The 16441-nt window shown below is 41.5% G+C and overlaps 1 protein-coding gene across 1 annotated transcript in view; it reads right to left on the bottom strand.

The window, feature by feature from the left end:
* Positions 1–935: 935 nt before the first annotated feature.
* TRIB2 (tribbles pseudokinase 2) overlaps positions 936–16441 on the bottom strand; it is a 28725-nt gene continuing 13219 nt past the window's right edge. The window contains exon 3 of the mRNA XM_069728111.1: positions 936–3376. Coding sequence (XP_069584212.1) covers positions 2908–3376 — 469 coding nt within the window. The 3' untranslated portion in view covers positions 936–2907. The remainder of the gene's footprint in view (positions 3377–16441) is intronic.

Genomic DNA, 16441 nt, shown 5'->3' with positions numbered 1-16441 from the left:
TGCTACGAGTTGAAAAACAAAACAGGATACTGGATGAAACACTGATCAAAAATACTGTGTGAATAAACCCTTAGTCAAAGCCCCTTTAGTCAGCTAGCAAAACTGGCCGCCAATCTGATATATAAAGCCTATGGGTAAGCCATTTTTTGAGACATGTTGAAATATAATTGGTTCTTCTAGAACAGGGGTGGGGAATCTTTTCTGCCAAGGGCCATTTGGATATTTATACCAACCTTTGGGGGCCGTATAAACTCCACCCACAAAGTGCATCCTTACTGACACTGGTTTCAGGACGTAATCTTTCATTGCATGCCCTTCAGTGTTTCAGTGGTGAACACTGCATATGTGTGTGCTATCAGAGCAAGAAGAAATTAATGAGCTGGTTGTAATCAAAATACACCTCCCTGCCCAAGAATGCGGACCCTGAGAATCTGCTCAGGGGCCCGATAAAAGGTAATCGAGGGCTGCAAATGGCCCTGGGGCCTGAGGTTCCCCACCACTGTCCTAGAAGAACAGCTTCAGTAAACTTCCACTCCCCACAAATTGAGTTGAGTATAGAGTTGCATAACCTCGGCAAAAAGCTTTACTGACTATGGATGGTGGGGCTGCTGGAAAAAGACAAGTAAGGCGCTTGGATCCAGCAGTCTCCACAGTGATGCAGTTTGCTGGTAGGACCCCCCAACAATCCAAAAATTAATCCTCTAATTACAGGAGAGGGGTTAAGAGGTGTGTTTTTGTTTTAAGAATAAAAAGGGGCTATTGACGCTCTTTACTTATCTTTGGGTATAGAGATCTTCAAGTAGGACATACAGCTAAATATATAAGATGTAACAGTTTCCAATACCCAATCTCACGGCCGCTCTCCGCCAGAATAAACCTTATGCAAAATTTTTCGAACGATAACATTTGTAAAAGAATATAAATAAAAACTTGAAGATTTTAGTTAAATATGCACAATTTATTGAAGAGATTAAAGACAAAAACATTAAACCAAATACATAACATTCAAAGCACCAGAGGCAGTAATACCCCACCATGCACGTTTTATCACCAGTCTCTCCTCTTACTAAAGGAAATAAAATGGGTCTTATGGGGCAGGGGAAAAAAAAAAATAATTAAAATATAGGAAAAAACATTTTTTTCAATTCCATCCCGATGAGCACCATCTTGAGTATTTAGTACTCCTCTACCGATAGCTACCAAAATAGAACCTAGGTCAGGTGCAGTTTTGTCAATTAGAAGTCAAGAATATTAGAATATAGACTTATTAAGAAAAAAAAATATATAATAATCTTCCTATAGGGGCAGGCAAACGGTTTCCCAGAATTCAAATGCCAAGTAGCTGTACACACATGCCACATACTACAATTAAGCACAAATTCAAGTAACATTTACATACTTAGAGTCTACATGTACCTACCCAAAAAACTTGACCATTTCACAAAACAGATACGAGCAGGTTAATCAGAACAACTGAGGCACGGGAAAAAACACAAATATTTCTGTTTATATTTTATTATATAGCAATACAGAGGTGGTGGTTGGGGGAGAATGCCTGTTATAGTCAATACAAGCCTTATAATAAAATCAAAATCCAAAATACACAGGAAATTAAAAAAGGAAGTGTTTAAGTACAGCATGTAATGTGTCATTGTAAGTCAACCCGTAATTTAATTGAAGTACTGGCTTAATACATCACTACTGTGACATTATCATGAAAATAAATAATTCTTGACAATACAAAAAGGTGCACTTAATGCTTCTCCGTGCAGGGGGGATGGGAAGGAAATAGGGGGGAGGAGGAAAGAGACCTTAGTGGATAGTCATAAGCTTATAAAACTATTTCATTTTGAAATGTTACTTAAAATAATCTCTCCCAACAGTTAAAGAAAGAAAACGAGAAAAAGAAAAAAAATGATGCGGGAGACGAGTTATTAGTAGGCCATCCCTTAATAATGGCTCTGCAGCTTACATCATTAATAGGTATACTCCTGGCTATACGTGCAAGGTGGCATTTGTAGAAGCCAGAAAAAACAACAAAAAAAAAAAATGAAAAACCCTGTTTATTTTTCCAAAAAGGTAATATTGTCTGCCACAAGCGTATAGCGATTACGCATCTAGGAGTCGGCATGAGAGCAGCTTCCTGTAGCAAACCCAACGAACAGAAAAACAGAACAGCTTGTTAAATGAATTATTTCCCCTTAAGGGAACAAAGTATTAAAATGTCATTTCCTGATCGGAATACTAAAGTAGTTTATAATTAGACCAAAGGAAAAAAAAAAAAGAAAAAAAAAAAAGAGGGGAGACAAAAATAGGTAAACAGAAAAAAGAAAAAAAAAACAAAAAAACTAGCACCTACTGTGTCAGTGCATTCAACTTTTTATCATAAATGTACCAATTTGGCAAAATTAAAATTTAAGAAATGAAAAAGCCAATTGTACCTTCCCTGAACAATGGCACGAGAAAAATGTTATTATGCATTTTTTTTTTTTTTTTTTTTTTTTTTTTTTTTTAACAGTGCGATGCCAGGATGTGTGCGTGGCAAAATCATTGACAAATATTACTATTAAACAGGAGTGACAAAGCTGCACTGTAATTGGCTTGTGCAGTCTCCTTGGCTCCATACAGGGTGAAGCTACACTTTTTCCATGCTAGTTAAAAAAAAAAAAAAAAAGAAAAAAAAACAACACATATATAAAATAAAAGACTAACTGTATAGCAGCCTTAATGCTACATGTGTAGAGTAGTTCCTTGCAGACTTGTCTTCTCAAAACCCAAGAAAAGCCCAGTGGAGCCTTTTTAGCAGCTACCATCCTGGGACAATACAGATTTGGAATACTAAGGTCCAAAAGGACTCCTTCATGTGGCCATGGTCAACTCAAGTACCGAAAAGAAAAAGTCTTGTGCTCAGTTAAAAAAAGGGTCCGTTTCCTCATCCATATTGACATCAGGCACCAGTTGATCTGACACTTCCTTAGCACCATATCCTGAATTCAAAGCATTGAAATCTGTGGAAAACCAAGGATGGTCCAGAATTTCTTGAGATGTTAGCCTTTCTGTTGGATCCCGACGAAGTATGCTACGTATAAGGCATTTTGCCTTGGGGGATAGTGTTTCTGGAATGTTAAACTGCCCACGACGTATTTTGCTAAACAAAGAGCTAGGCTCGATGTCATGAAAGGGGTATCGTCCGACCAACATGGTGTAGAGCATAACACCTAGACTCCAGACATCGGCAGCTTTGCCCGAGTAACTGCCGTTTGTGTTCAGGATTTCTGGGCTCACATAAGCTGGACAACCATGTTTGTCCGATAGAGAGTCATCACATCCTGATAGAACATAGGCGTCTTCCAGACTTTCCAATTTCACCTTAGACCTGGAAACAAAGGGAAAAAAAAAAAGCTTAAAATTTAGTCAAAATCTCAAGTCAACACAAAAACTTGAGAAAACATAACATTCATTTATTTGAGAGCGTTTTGTACAAAGTACCTATAATAAAGGAAAAACAGTATGTATAGTTTTGGGCACCAGGTTATAAGATCTACAAGAAGAACAAAGGTTGAAAACCAAAATAAATGGGAGTATCAAGAAGGCCAGTTTCACATGTAAATTTCACAAATTTATGGTCGGTGTACGGAATTCAAAAGTCTCATAGCCCAAATTCAACCAGCTTGTAGGTAGAGTTGAGCGAATATCTTCTGATCCCCGCTTATTCGGCAAGCTATAGCGCTTGCCGGATATGCTGCAGAGGGAACCCGGATACATGGCACATGTCGGCTCATCAGCGCCACAGTTGCACGCGTTGCGGCTGTGTCATTGTCACAGCACATGCATGGAGAGTCCAACACACAGGCTGTCCATGCATGTGCTGTGACACAACCGCGACACATGCAGCTGCGGCGCTCATCAGCCTATGTGCTCCATGTATCCGGGTTCCCTCTGCAGCTTATCCGGCAAGCGCTATAGCTTGCCAAATAAGTGGGGACCAGAGGAAATTCGCTCAACTCTACTTGAAGGCGTATATTAAGTTGTGAAGTTCGCTTCAAGAGACCCATGGCCGGTCTGTATTGTGACAATGTCAGATGTGCAAAATTGACTACTGATATACTTTAGTCAGGAAAAAAAATTGTTTTGGGTGAAGAAATACTAGTTTATATGTGTCGTGGGTATAATTAGATCTTTATACTATCCATATTAATTTAGGAAACACTGTGCTGATGACATCAACATGGAAGCGATTGTCTACTGTAAAAGTAAGGAGACTCGGGACTGCAATGTTTGTCATTTTTGAAAATGAAGTCTGAAAGCCTTTGTAAGAGAATCTAAAATGGAGGTGGTTATTTCATCCATGCATATTGAGTAAGGACAATGGTTTACCCTCCATCACTCCCCAAGAAAGGTATTGCCTCAAGGAGGTAGTTTAACCTAAATGGATAAAGGTCTTCATTTCAACATTAATATCTGCGAAAAAGGTCATGACCTCAGGTTACAGTGGACTAAACTTTACACATTTTTGGGGGGCCGAAAATGGCTAACCATTATGTGCTTCTCTCCTGAAAGCTGATGTCCATGGAGGGAAGGGTCAAGCATGTTGAATTATGTATGACCCTTCCCTCCACGGACATCGACTTTCAGGAGAGAAGCACATAATGGTTAGCCAATCCGGATCAAAAAAAAAAAAAAATGGGGAAAGTCAGCAGCTGACATGCCTCTCGGTGGAAACAGAAGTATGTCAGCTGCTTACTAAACTTTCCCCATTGTATTAGGGGCTAGTGGTGTTATCACTTAGTAGACGACTACTGAATATTTTGGAAATATACAGGGAATTCCAACCAAACTCATTGGGGGAGACGAGAATTCTTACAAGACAATGACCAAGATTGAGGAATTACCAAGAACCATGAGAGAGTAAATCTATAAACATTTCCATGGTCAACCGGAGTTGTAGGCAACATATGTACGGTATATACATATGCCGTCAGTTTGCCTTTTATAGAATGCATCTATAATTTCCTGTTATCAGGGAATACACTAGATCAATACGATGATTGATTAGATTTTGTTTCAGTGTGGGAGCCTTGAGAATGAGAAAAGGAGGAAGCAATTGAGCCTGTGAATGCTTCCCCATTAGTGGTGAATGAAACCGCAGAGCTTAAATCAGAGGCAGCCATGGCACTTAGAAACAGGAAACGCATCTGTCTCCATGGTAACAGACAGGGATCCCCAAGCAAGACAAAGGCGCAATTTGAAAGGGAACTGAATTGCCGCATTCAACACTCATCTAGGAGCCACAAAAACAACTTGATCAATTGAAAGTTAAAAAAAAAAAAAAAAACAACCACATCAAAACACTTTCAGCTCATCAACTCAGTTTATGCATTCCCGCTAGCAGAGCTCAAGTTCTATCCAAATTCTTTGCCAATTATTAGAAGAAAAAAAAAAAAAAGAAAAAGGCAAGGGCTTTAAAACCACGGACAGGTTTACAATGAACACCCTTTTCTAGAAGTTCCTACACAAGATGTCCGAGAAGTATTCTGAGAAGAAAGAGGGATAGAAGAAGGCACCTAGAAGAGAGAAACCTTAACAGAAATATTTTCACGGATTTCCCTGCCTGTTTCCAAGGAAACCAAGACGTAGATTCCGTCTCTAAGAATTACTGCTGCACTTCTGTGGTTTTCCCTCACTGGTAATGGAAAACATTTTGCATTCAGCTTCATCTCTAAAGACCTGGTAATGCCTTTGCGTATTTCAGTTCTCCAAAGTCAAAACAAACAATGATAAGAAAAAGATTAGAAAAATAAAATAAAAGCATCAAGCGATGTAAAGACGGGTCTCCATCTCAGAGGATGAGGACATAGATAATGTTAAAATTCAAGATGGCACACAGCCTTTACATCAACAGAGCTAGTGCTTAGAGGGAAGCAGAGCCAGTGCCATTTTAGAACCTAAGCGGATGCCGCCAGTGCTTAGAAAAGGGGCAGCGCCATCTTTGAAACTGAGAACGCAGCCAGCACTTGTGTTGTTTGGTTCCATCTTTGAATCAGAGCAAACGCATTCGGTACTTGGGAGCAATCCTTCTTGATATCGGAGATCAGACACAACTCTCTATTAGCCCTACTAACCACAGGTAACCCTCCTGTAGCTCTACTACCCCGAAACCGCTCTTAGAGCCCCTTACTAGGCCGTGCTTTCAAGTCAGTGCTCGTACCATCTTGCACGGACATCTGCATGAGCCCTTACAATTACAAACAGCCCATTAAAAAAAAAAAAAAAGGACAACCATAAAGAGGAGATGGTCCTTTGTGGAAAAGAGCCTGACACCCAACTTAGATGATGGTTTCATGTGTAGACAACCTGTCCAACACTACACCTCCATGACTGCCAGCACAACATGCATTGGAAAGAGTTTGCCAATGATGACACCATCGCCTCAGCCTTCCAGACGTATAGGAACCCAAGACATATACTAAATTGGGTAACATGTGCCTATATTGGTACAGCTGTGAGGTCAATTGTTCTAGACATTGCCTTTGTGGTGTCATGAGATCCAAACGGTGAAGGAGGGCAGAAAATCCCATCCAGAAGACTGAGCTGACACACAAGGTCCATATACACCGGCTGATGGGTGGCAATAAACGACCTCCAATCAGTAAATACATTGGTGGCTGTTTAAAAACAGTCCATTTACACAGGCAGAACTGCTACAAACAATGCGCCATGAACAATTTGTAATAGATCGTTCAGTACATAGGCAGCAATTGGTCCATGCAGCGCGAGTCCTGTTTAAACCCAATGTGCTGCCGAGAACTATGATCTTTCTGTGCTGCACGAAAGACCATTTCACCGGCTGAATGAGCATTTTTTCGCATTCATGGCAGCCGGTGAACACTAAGATTATAGTGAAACCAGTAGCCTAGTTATCTAAAGTAAGTTTTTTCCCCCTCCCCCATAAGTCAGTATGAAATTAAAATAAACTTTGCAATATCTTACCAAATCTATTTCTTTCTGTTCCTGGACTGATCTTTCATTATGTAAAATCTGAATTCAATAAATTAAAGATGTTCACATTACTGGGAGATGATCGTTCCTGTCGTTTCAAGAGAACTTGCAGCAGAATGTATGTCTGCCTCCCTCTCCATAGAGCATTATGAGCATCAACTATGAAAGACACCTTTTTCTTATGAGAGAGAGAGAAAAAGAGAGAGAGAAAAAGAGAGAAAGAAAAAAAGAGAGAGAGAAAGAAAAAAAGAGAGAGAGAGAAAGAGAGAAAAAGAAAGAGAGAGAGAGAGAAAGAGAGAGAAAGAGAGAGAAAGAGAGAAAGAGAGAGAAAGAGAGAAAGAGAGAGAAAGAGAGAGAAAGAGAGAAAGAGAGAGAAAGAGAGAAAGAAAGAGAGAGAGATTTCCCATTGACCTTCATTGGGATTCGGTCGATCCCCGACTTTTCGCGGTAGTCGGCCGATTTCACTCGACTCGACTTTTGAGAAAGTCGGGTTTCGCGAAACCCGACTCGACCCTAAACAAGTCAAAGTCGCTCAGCCCTACTACTGATACATGGAAGGATGGTTGCACCTTAAACATCCACATGTGCCCTTTTAAGCAACAGCCAACACACGTTATGTTATACTCTACCCAAACTACTTAATACAGTCAATGAATAATAAATAAACACAAATAGACATCCATAAACCTAAAATAAATCAAGCCCAAGGAAACCGGCACCAGTAATAAATTGCTAGGGGTATTGGATTCGTCCCTGGCTTCAACTTAAGGCACCCAATTAACTCTATTAGGTGTGAAATGAGAACAAATGATGAACTATTCACCTCCATTGAAGAAACCACAAGTCTATGTGTGGGTAAGGTTGGGAGGGATGACATCAGACATAGCTTATTGGTTTCACTAACACATTATAAAAATGTATGACATCAGGAGCAAGTCTGGTGCAGAAGGAAGTAGCCAGCAGGGCCATTTAAAAATGAGTTTCTCAAGGTTTGGGGGGGGGGGGGGGGGGAAGGGAACTAAAGTAAAATTTACAAAGCCTCACATGGTGCTTGTAGAAATCAATGGACTTTCCAGGCAATGTATAGACAAGTTGCGTAATTCTTAGTGGAATTTGCTCTTTGAAGTTACTCCCCATTATGGTCCTGTACGAGGGGTTGAACCCCCCACTTGTACTTAATACATGTTAGTAATTGTCAGCAAACAGGACAGTCCGTAAAAGGTAAGCCATCAGCCCTCAAGAGGATTCACATTAGGCAGGCTCCCAGCTGAGAGAATCACCTTATTGCGGCTGTTGGGTACATATAAAAATTGGCGAAATTAAAGCGCTAAGTATTCTCAATTTTTCCTATTTTCTAGAGCAGTAATGCAATTTGTATTTCATGTTTTCATGCTATTGTGCTGCTTTGTTAGTTCATATATGGAGGAGACTCCTAGTGAGCACCTGTTTTGGAGTGTCGGCCAGTCTTGATATTCATAAAATTATGTTCCCACGATCAGGAAATGGCAGTGGATTGGTTGCAGGTAAATCTACATGTGATCACTGAACCGTGCAGATTCACCGCATCCAAATACAATGTATTGTTGAAATTTCTGTTCTGGGGATGCTAGGCTCCGCAAGAGAAATGGACATGCGGCGGCTCGTAATCCCGTGCTGCACGTTAGTATCCGCCGGTGATCTGGAGGTGCACATGGAATTTCTAGAAATCCCATCCACTATGCTGTAACATCTGGCCACCGAGTTTTTTGACCCTGAATAAATACGCAGCGTCAAAAGCACAGCAATTTATGATTATGGGAAGAGGGGAGAGGATAGAGTTGCTACCCTATACCTTGGCATATGATTTCACAGAAAAAAAATATATTTATTATTATTAATATATATATTTAAAAAAAAAATATATATATATATATATATATATATATATATATATATATATATATATATATATATATATATATATATATATATATATATATATATATATTTATATATTTTTTTTTTTTTTTTGTCTGAGGGGTACTTCAGTCTTTCGGTCCTCAACTTCCGCAATGGAAATCCCACGTCGCTGATTGGTCTCGGCAGCTGCCTGTCATGGCTGCTGCGACCCATCAGCGACGGGCACAGTCCGATTAGTCCCTCCCCTACTCCCCTGCAGTCAGTGCCCGGCGCCCGCTCCATACTCCACTCCAGTCACCGCTCACACAGGGTTAATGGCAGCGGTAACGGGCCACGGTGTAACGCACTCCGTTACCACTGCTATTAACCCTGTGTGTCCCCAACTATTTACTATTGATGCTGCCTATGCAGCATCAATACGTGGCTAATACGTGGCTGTGCAATATACTACGTGGCTGGGCAATATACTATGTGGACATGCATATTCTAGAATACCCGATGCGTTAGAATCGGGCCACCATCTAGTATGTATATATGTATATAATTATTAGATATTTGTATTTTTTTTTCTGTCTTGTAAAGAAATAAAAATTGTAGCGACCCAGCACAATCCCCATCTATAGGTTGTGTGTGGCATAATTGTTCAGCCCCATTCATTTAAAATATTTCAGGTTATGATTAAATAATGGCCTTGATAATGACCGATTACAGAAATGAAAGCCACAGCGTATATTAATAAATGTGATTATCTTAAATGGATTGCCTGAACATCCAGATTTGTTAATCACTGACATTTCTGCAACAGAGTGCTGCCACTAGGGGGAGCCCACGAGACATCAGCTTAGAGTCTGTATACAGCCGAATTCTTCCGCACTGGTTTATTGGGCGGCGACAGATATGTTCAGCATTTCGAGAGAAATAAGGTGGAACACAAATAGATTAAGGTTTCTAGTGACCCATTGACATCTAGCGTTCTCTGTCCTAACCTCTGCCCGCCGCCACGTGGGTCGGGATGCTTGCTATGCACAGCTCAGCATGGCACACAAACGGAATGCTGAGCAATGGACAAATTTACACATTGCTCCTATAGAATGTGCTGATCTGACAGGTTCCATCATATCCTCCACGCGCTGCCAATCACCCTCCCCACACAAAGCTTGTTTATTCATAGAGCGCTGCAGTTTGGACTGCTGTCACCATACGACTAGATGTGGACTCAGCAGATTGTCCTTCATCCTGCTTGTGCAACATCTGAACCGCAGATCATCTACTCAGCAGAGAATCACAGGACAGATGAGCAAATACACTACACAGAACTACTATAGCTGTACCTGCAAGCCAAACTGCATAATATAATAATTCTATATTAATGTCGAGGGTTGATCGGATCTCAAAACTAAGTAAATAAATACATACCGTATATAAATAAAAAAGAAAAGAGAAAATATAAAACCCAGCAGGAATATGGAAACTTACAGGTAGGGATTCCATAGGGACACATAGGCACATTACCTTTTCTGGCAGGGGAGAAAACACTCACAAGAACCAAACCAAATCTGGATCGTCAAATTTGAGGTTTTTGTAATTTTATTTATTTTTATTTTTTTTTTTAAAGAAAAGTATCTTGAAAGTCTATTTTCAATACGCAACTTAACCTTTTGACTAGTCAACGAACTGTTAGTTTCCCCAGATTAGTCGTGCAACTCCGCATGTTATCATGCCCATGTGGGCAGAACATAATTTGCAAAAGTTGGCGTTATTGGCAGCTCTCAGAAAATCCTACATACAAGTGCTAGTTTCCCACGGATCTACACTGCCTGGCATCAGAGGCACACTACAAAAATCCAGATGGATAGAAGAAGCTTGACCTTAGACTCCTCGGTTGACCTCAGGCTTCTTTCCTTCCGGACATGCCTCCGAATCCGGGAAAAGTACACACGACTTCAGAGACGCAATGACCGGTGGGAAAGTCTCGTGAATGAGCGAGTTTTTCAGAGAAGCGGCGGTGTCCGCCGACCCTTGCAAATTATGTTACCACAACCTCAGGCTCAGGGGAGTCAACTTGTTGGGTGGGACGACTAGCCTGGGGAAATAAACGCCCCATCAACTAGTCACAAGGCTCATTTGCATATTAAACAAACAAAAGGGACTGTAGAAATACTAACAGATCTTCAAAAAAAAAAAAAAGTATGTCAAACAGTACAAGGGTTTGTTGGGCAGGGAATTTATACAGGAGTTGAGAAATGCTGGTGGTTTGGAGGGCAAGGGTGATCCGTCAGGTTCTCTTTAATAACATTTTCAGAGACACCGATTTCGGAGAGAACTAGGTGGCACGCAGAATTTGGAAATGGACGTAGGGCAGTTTGCTCAGATCAGGAGAGCATAGTTTTTATTTTCACAGAACATGTTTTTGAGATGTCCGAGATGTGTGAGATTGGCCTTATGCAGCGACACAAAAGTGGTAGATGTAACCAAACAGCAACTCATGAGGGAGCTCTATCCATACCAATTATGAAATTGACCAGGTTATTGACTCAGCCTCCCATTATCCCCTTTACTAATGATCAGATTGGCAACAGGTTCCAAAATTCGGAAGTGAACCATTATAGCCCTAGAAAGAGCGCCCCTCCTGCCCACAAACAGTATCTGAAAATGCAGTTTAGATGCTTACAACTAAGATAGACCCACGTGAAACCACCAGACATGGACCCCTGGCCAAGATTGGTGCAGTTCCCGGAGAGAAGGGGTGGTGTTGGAGCTGGGGTGATGGAAAATTAAGAAACTTTCTATAAAAGGTAGGAAACTGACAACATACACCAATCCAGTGGCTTCAAATGCCCATGAGGTCAACATGTAGGGCGTCGGTCCAATTCCTTGTCAAGAGTTATGGAGGGGTGGGGGTAGCAATTCAATGGGTATACTACATTGTGCAGACATTCCTAAAAATTGTAGACTGTTCTAGGTATAAAGGGTTATTGAGAACTACCTAAGCGATGTTCGAAGGAGAGCAGCCAAAACCAACCTAGAAGAAGTCCTCTGGAGACACAGGAGCTTCACTTATGGGAACCAGGCCGGCCACCCACATACAGTCAGGGGACAACGGGGTCCTAGTCAAGAAGGGTTTATACATAAGAGCAATGGTGGCACAAATGCTCAATGGAGAACTTCTCTACAAGCCGGAAGCTGCACTCGGCCATCGTCTTCAGCCGACATCATATTTCATGGAACCCAGATTACATTGTATTTGCTGCCAAAGCTGATTAACAATTTCCTCCAGCCCGGTTTGTGCCTTATTCAATATGACCGAGGTCATGGAGGTTAGTGCAACCAAAAGTAAATCAGCTGACTGCCATAAAATGACACAAGAAAAGCATTGTTAGAAGCAAAGGAATCCAGAGGGGACGGCTCATTAGATGGAGGAAGGAAAACAGAAGCACCACTGCATCAACACAATGGCGGATATCATCCATTACCATAGGAAAACATTGTAACCGAGTAGAAAGAGCACGGCCCTTACAATGCCCATGAGGGTGGTCACCCAGCTACCAACCCTGAATGGTATGTTAATCTGCAGCCCTATGAAGATTTACATAGCCCTTTGACCTTTGTTTATGTAGTGTCAGTCGTCACTTAAAGTTCTAGAATTCTGTTCATAGTGATTAAAAAGAGAAAACAATTTTATGAATGGTGACAAGACTAATAATTGGATTTTTATTAGGATTAAAATTAGCATTGAAGGGGGAAGGGGGGGGGGGGGGAAGAAAAAAAAAAAAAATTAAAAGCCTGTTCATACAATTCCATCCCAGAGAAGTTTTGGCAAGTCATCAGTTTCAAATCAGTGGGTGTGCGAGAGAAGGGTGGAGGGAAAAGTGTCAAGATCACCATAGACTAACATGGGTCAGAGGAAAGGCTGCCCCTTCGTTTTAGTGATCAGTGGGGTCCCGGTCTTCTGATCTAAGTTTTCTGAAGGTGCAGTTACATCTTAAAAAGGAATGCATCATCACAAAAAAAAAAAAAAAAAAAATTACCCATTTTAAAATCAGGTTGTGTTTTTTTTTTTTTTTTTTTTTTAAATATAAATTGGAATTTTTACCAATCCCCCACGACTTCCCACACACACCAGGTTCCACCTTTCACAAGGTGATGTCACAGTTCACAAACTCCCTTCACAGTGGCCTTTGCACATGCTCATTAGAGGCTTCAATGCAAAAAGATGCAGCTAATGTACATGTACACTTTTTGAAAGAGAACAACATATGAGTCAAGAACAAACTCAGTGGGCCAGTGTAAAAATTGAAAGATCTGAATACCATAAAAATAATAAATAATACCATATTTTGTCTGACCTAACAAGGTGGCAAGAAACGGAGAACTACTGGCAAGTTAAGATTCTCAATGAGCCACTGGTATTGGTGGTGAGATGTTCTAAGATCCAAATGAAGTCAGGAGCACCACAGTCATTACACATGTAGGAGAACCTCCTTGAAATGAGACCCAAAAACTATCACTAATGGACAGCTTAACATTGTTATCCAGGCGGCCTAACAGATAATGAAAAACCCCAAGAAGCATAGACCGAAGTATGGACAAAATTTTTTAGAATTTGTTGGAGCTAAATAGCAAATCAAAACTTTCATAGGCAACACAGAATATTAGGCCATTTGCACATTTTAGGTGAGTGACTACTTGTCTCCACCAGTCAGAGGCATTTCGTACAGCCAAATCAGATCTCTTGATTTGCACTGAGGAGGGCCAAAACCCCTGAAACACGTGTTTGCAAACAGTTTCTCGTTTGGCTTCTGATCCCAAGTCATGAGACAAGGCTCGTTAATAGTGATGAGTGAATGTGCAGGGATAAGGTGTTATCTGAGCATGTTCAAATGCTTACCGAGTGACTTCATCGTGCTCGAATAATATGTTCAAAGTCTCCACAGCTGCATATCTCGCGACTGTGACAGCCGCAACACTTGCAGGGATGGCCTGTTTGTTAGATAAACCATTAACACGTTGTGGCTGTTGAACGGCCACAAGACATGCAGCCGTGGGGACTCGAACATATTATTCGAGCACGATGAAGTCACTCGGTTACCATACAAGCATGCTCAGATAACACCTTTTCCCCTGCACATTCGCTCATCACTACTCGTTAAAGGGAACCTGTCACCCCGAAAATCGCGGGTGAGGTAAGCCCACCGGCATCAGGGGCTTATCTACAGCATTCTGTAATGCTGTAGATAAGCCCCCGATGTTACCTGAAAGAGGAGAAAAAGACGTTCCATTATACTCACCCAGGGGCGGTCCCGCTGCTGGTCCGGTCGGATGGGTGTCTCAGGTCCGCTCCGGCACCTCCCATCTTCATTCCAAGGCGTCCTCTTCTGATCTTCAGCCACGGCTCCGGCGCAGGCGTACTTTGTCTGCCCTGTTGAGGGCAGCGCAAAGTATTACAGTGCGCAGGTGCTGGGAAAGGTCAGAGAGGCCCGGCGCCTGCGCACTGCAGTACTTTGCTCTACCCTCAACAGGGCAGACAAAGTACGCCTGCGCCGGAGCCGCGGCGTGAAGACGAGAAGAGGACGTCTTGGAATGAAGATGGGAGGCGCCGCAGCGGACCTGAGACACCCATCGGGGCAGGACCGCCCCTGGGTGAGTATAATCTAACGTCTTTTTCTCCTCTTTCAGGTAACATCGGGGGCTTATCTACAGCATTACAGAATGCTGTAGATAAGCCCCTGATGTTGGTGGGCTTACCTCACCCGGGATTTTCGGGGTGACAGGTTCCCTTTAAGGGTCGATATTGACATTTAGGATTGCTACATCCAATAGGTGGCGATAGGACCTAGGACCTACCGACAATCTGCAAGGACTTTGAAGAGTTGGGGAAGAAAGTAAAGGAACTGGATGCACAGGTAGTTTTTTCTTCTATCCTTCCAGTAGACGGGCATGGCACCAGGAGATGGAACAGGATCCTTGATGCAAACAACTGGCTAAGACGATGGTGCAGACAACAAGGATTTGGATTCCTGGACCACGGTGTGAATTACTGGTACGATGGACTCCTCGTCAGAGACGGACTACACCTCAACAAACCTGGGAAACACACATTCGCCAGAAGACTCGCTACACTCATCAGGAGGGCGTTAAACTAGAAGAAGAGGGGACGGGAAGAAAAACATTAGACTCGAACAAAGACGACCCAGGAAAACATACTCAGAAGGGAGGTAAGAACATTTCTAAAACAATCCACAGTGAGGAGATTGGAACAAAACAAAATCCTCTAAACTGCATGCTCGCAAACGCCAGAAGCCTGACAAACAAGATGGAAGAACTAGAAGCAGAAATATCTACAGGTAACTTTGACATAGTGGAAATAACCGAGACATGGTTAGATGAAAGCTATGACTGGGCAGTTAACTTACAGGGTTACAGTCTGTTTAGAAACGATCGTAAAAATCGGAGAGGAGGAGGGGTTTGTCTCTATGTAAAGTCTTGTCTAAAGTCCACTTTAAGGGAGGATATTAGCGAAGGGAATGAGGATGTCGAGTCCATATGGGTTGAAATTCATGGAGGGAAAAATGGTAACAAAATTCTCATTGGGGTCTGTTACAAACCCCCAAATATAACAGAAAGCATGGAAAGTCTACTTCTAAAGCAGATAGATGAAGCTGCAACCCATAATGAGGTCCTGGTTATGGGGGACTTTAACTACCCGGATATTAACTGGGAAACAGAAACCTGTGAAACCCATAAAGGCAACAGGTTTCTGCTAATAACCAAGAAAAATTATCTTTCACAATTGGTGCAGAATCCAACCAGAGGAGCAGCACTTTTAGACCTAATACTATCTAATAGACCTGACAGAATAACAAATCTGCAGGTGGTTGGGCATTTAGGAAATAGCGACCACAATATTGTGCAGTTTCACCTGTCTTTCACTAGGGGGACTTGTCAGGGAGTCACAAAAACATTGAACTTTAGGAAGGCAAAGTTTGACCAGCTTAGAGATGCCCTTAATCTGGTAGACTGGGACAATATCCTCAGAAATAAGAATACAGATAATAAATGGGAAATGTTTAAGAACATCCTAAATAGGCAGTGTAAGCGGTTTATACCTTGTGGGAATAAAAGGACTAGAAATAGGAAAAACCCAATGTGGCTAAACAAAGAAGTAAGACAGGCAATTAACAGTAAAAAGAAAGCATTTGCACTACTAAAGCAGGATGGCACCATTGAAGGTCTAAAAAACTATAGGGAGAAAAATACTTTATCTAAAAAACTAATTAAAGCTGCCAAAAAGGAAACAGAGAAGCACATTGCTAAGGAGAGTAAAACTAATCCCAAACTGTTCTTCAACTATATCAATAGTAAAAGAATAAAAACTGAAAATGTAGGCCCCTTAAAAAATAGTGAGGAAAGAATGGTTGTAGATGACGAGGAAAAAGCTAACATATTAAACACCTTCTTCTCCACGGTATTCACGGTGGAAAATGAAATGCTAGGTGAAATCCCAAGAAACAATGAAAACCCTATATTAAGGGTCACCAATCTA

Source organism: Ranitomeya imitator, chromosome 5 (genome assembly GCF_032444005.1).
Source record: "Ranitomeya imitator isolate aRanImi1 chromosome 5, aRanImi1.pri, whole genome shotgun sequence".
Classification (NCBI taxonomy): Eukaryota; Metazoa; Chordata; class Amphibia; order Anura; family Dendrobatidae; genus Ranitomeya; species Ranitomeya imitator.
The sequence above is the reverse complement of the archived record's forward strand: the minus strand, read 5'-3'. Positions and strand labels throughout refer to the sequence as shown.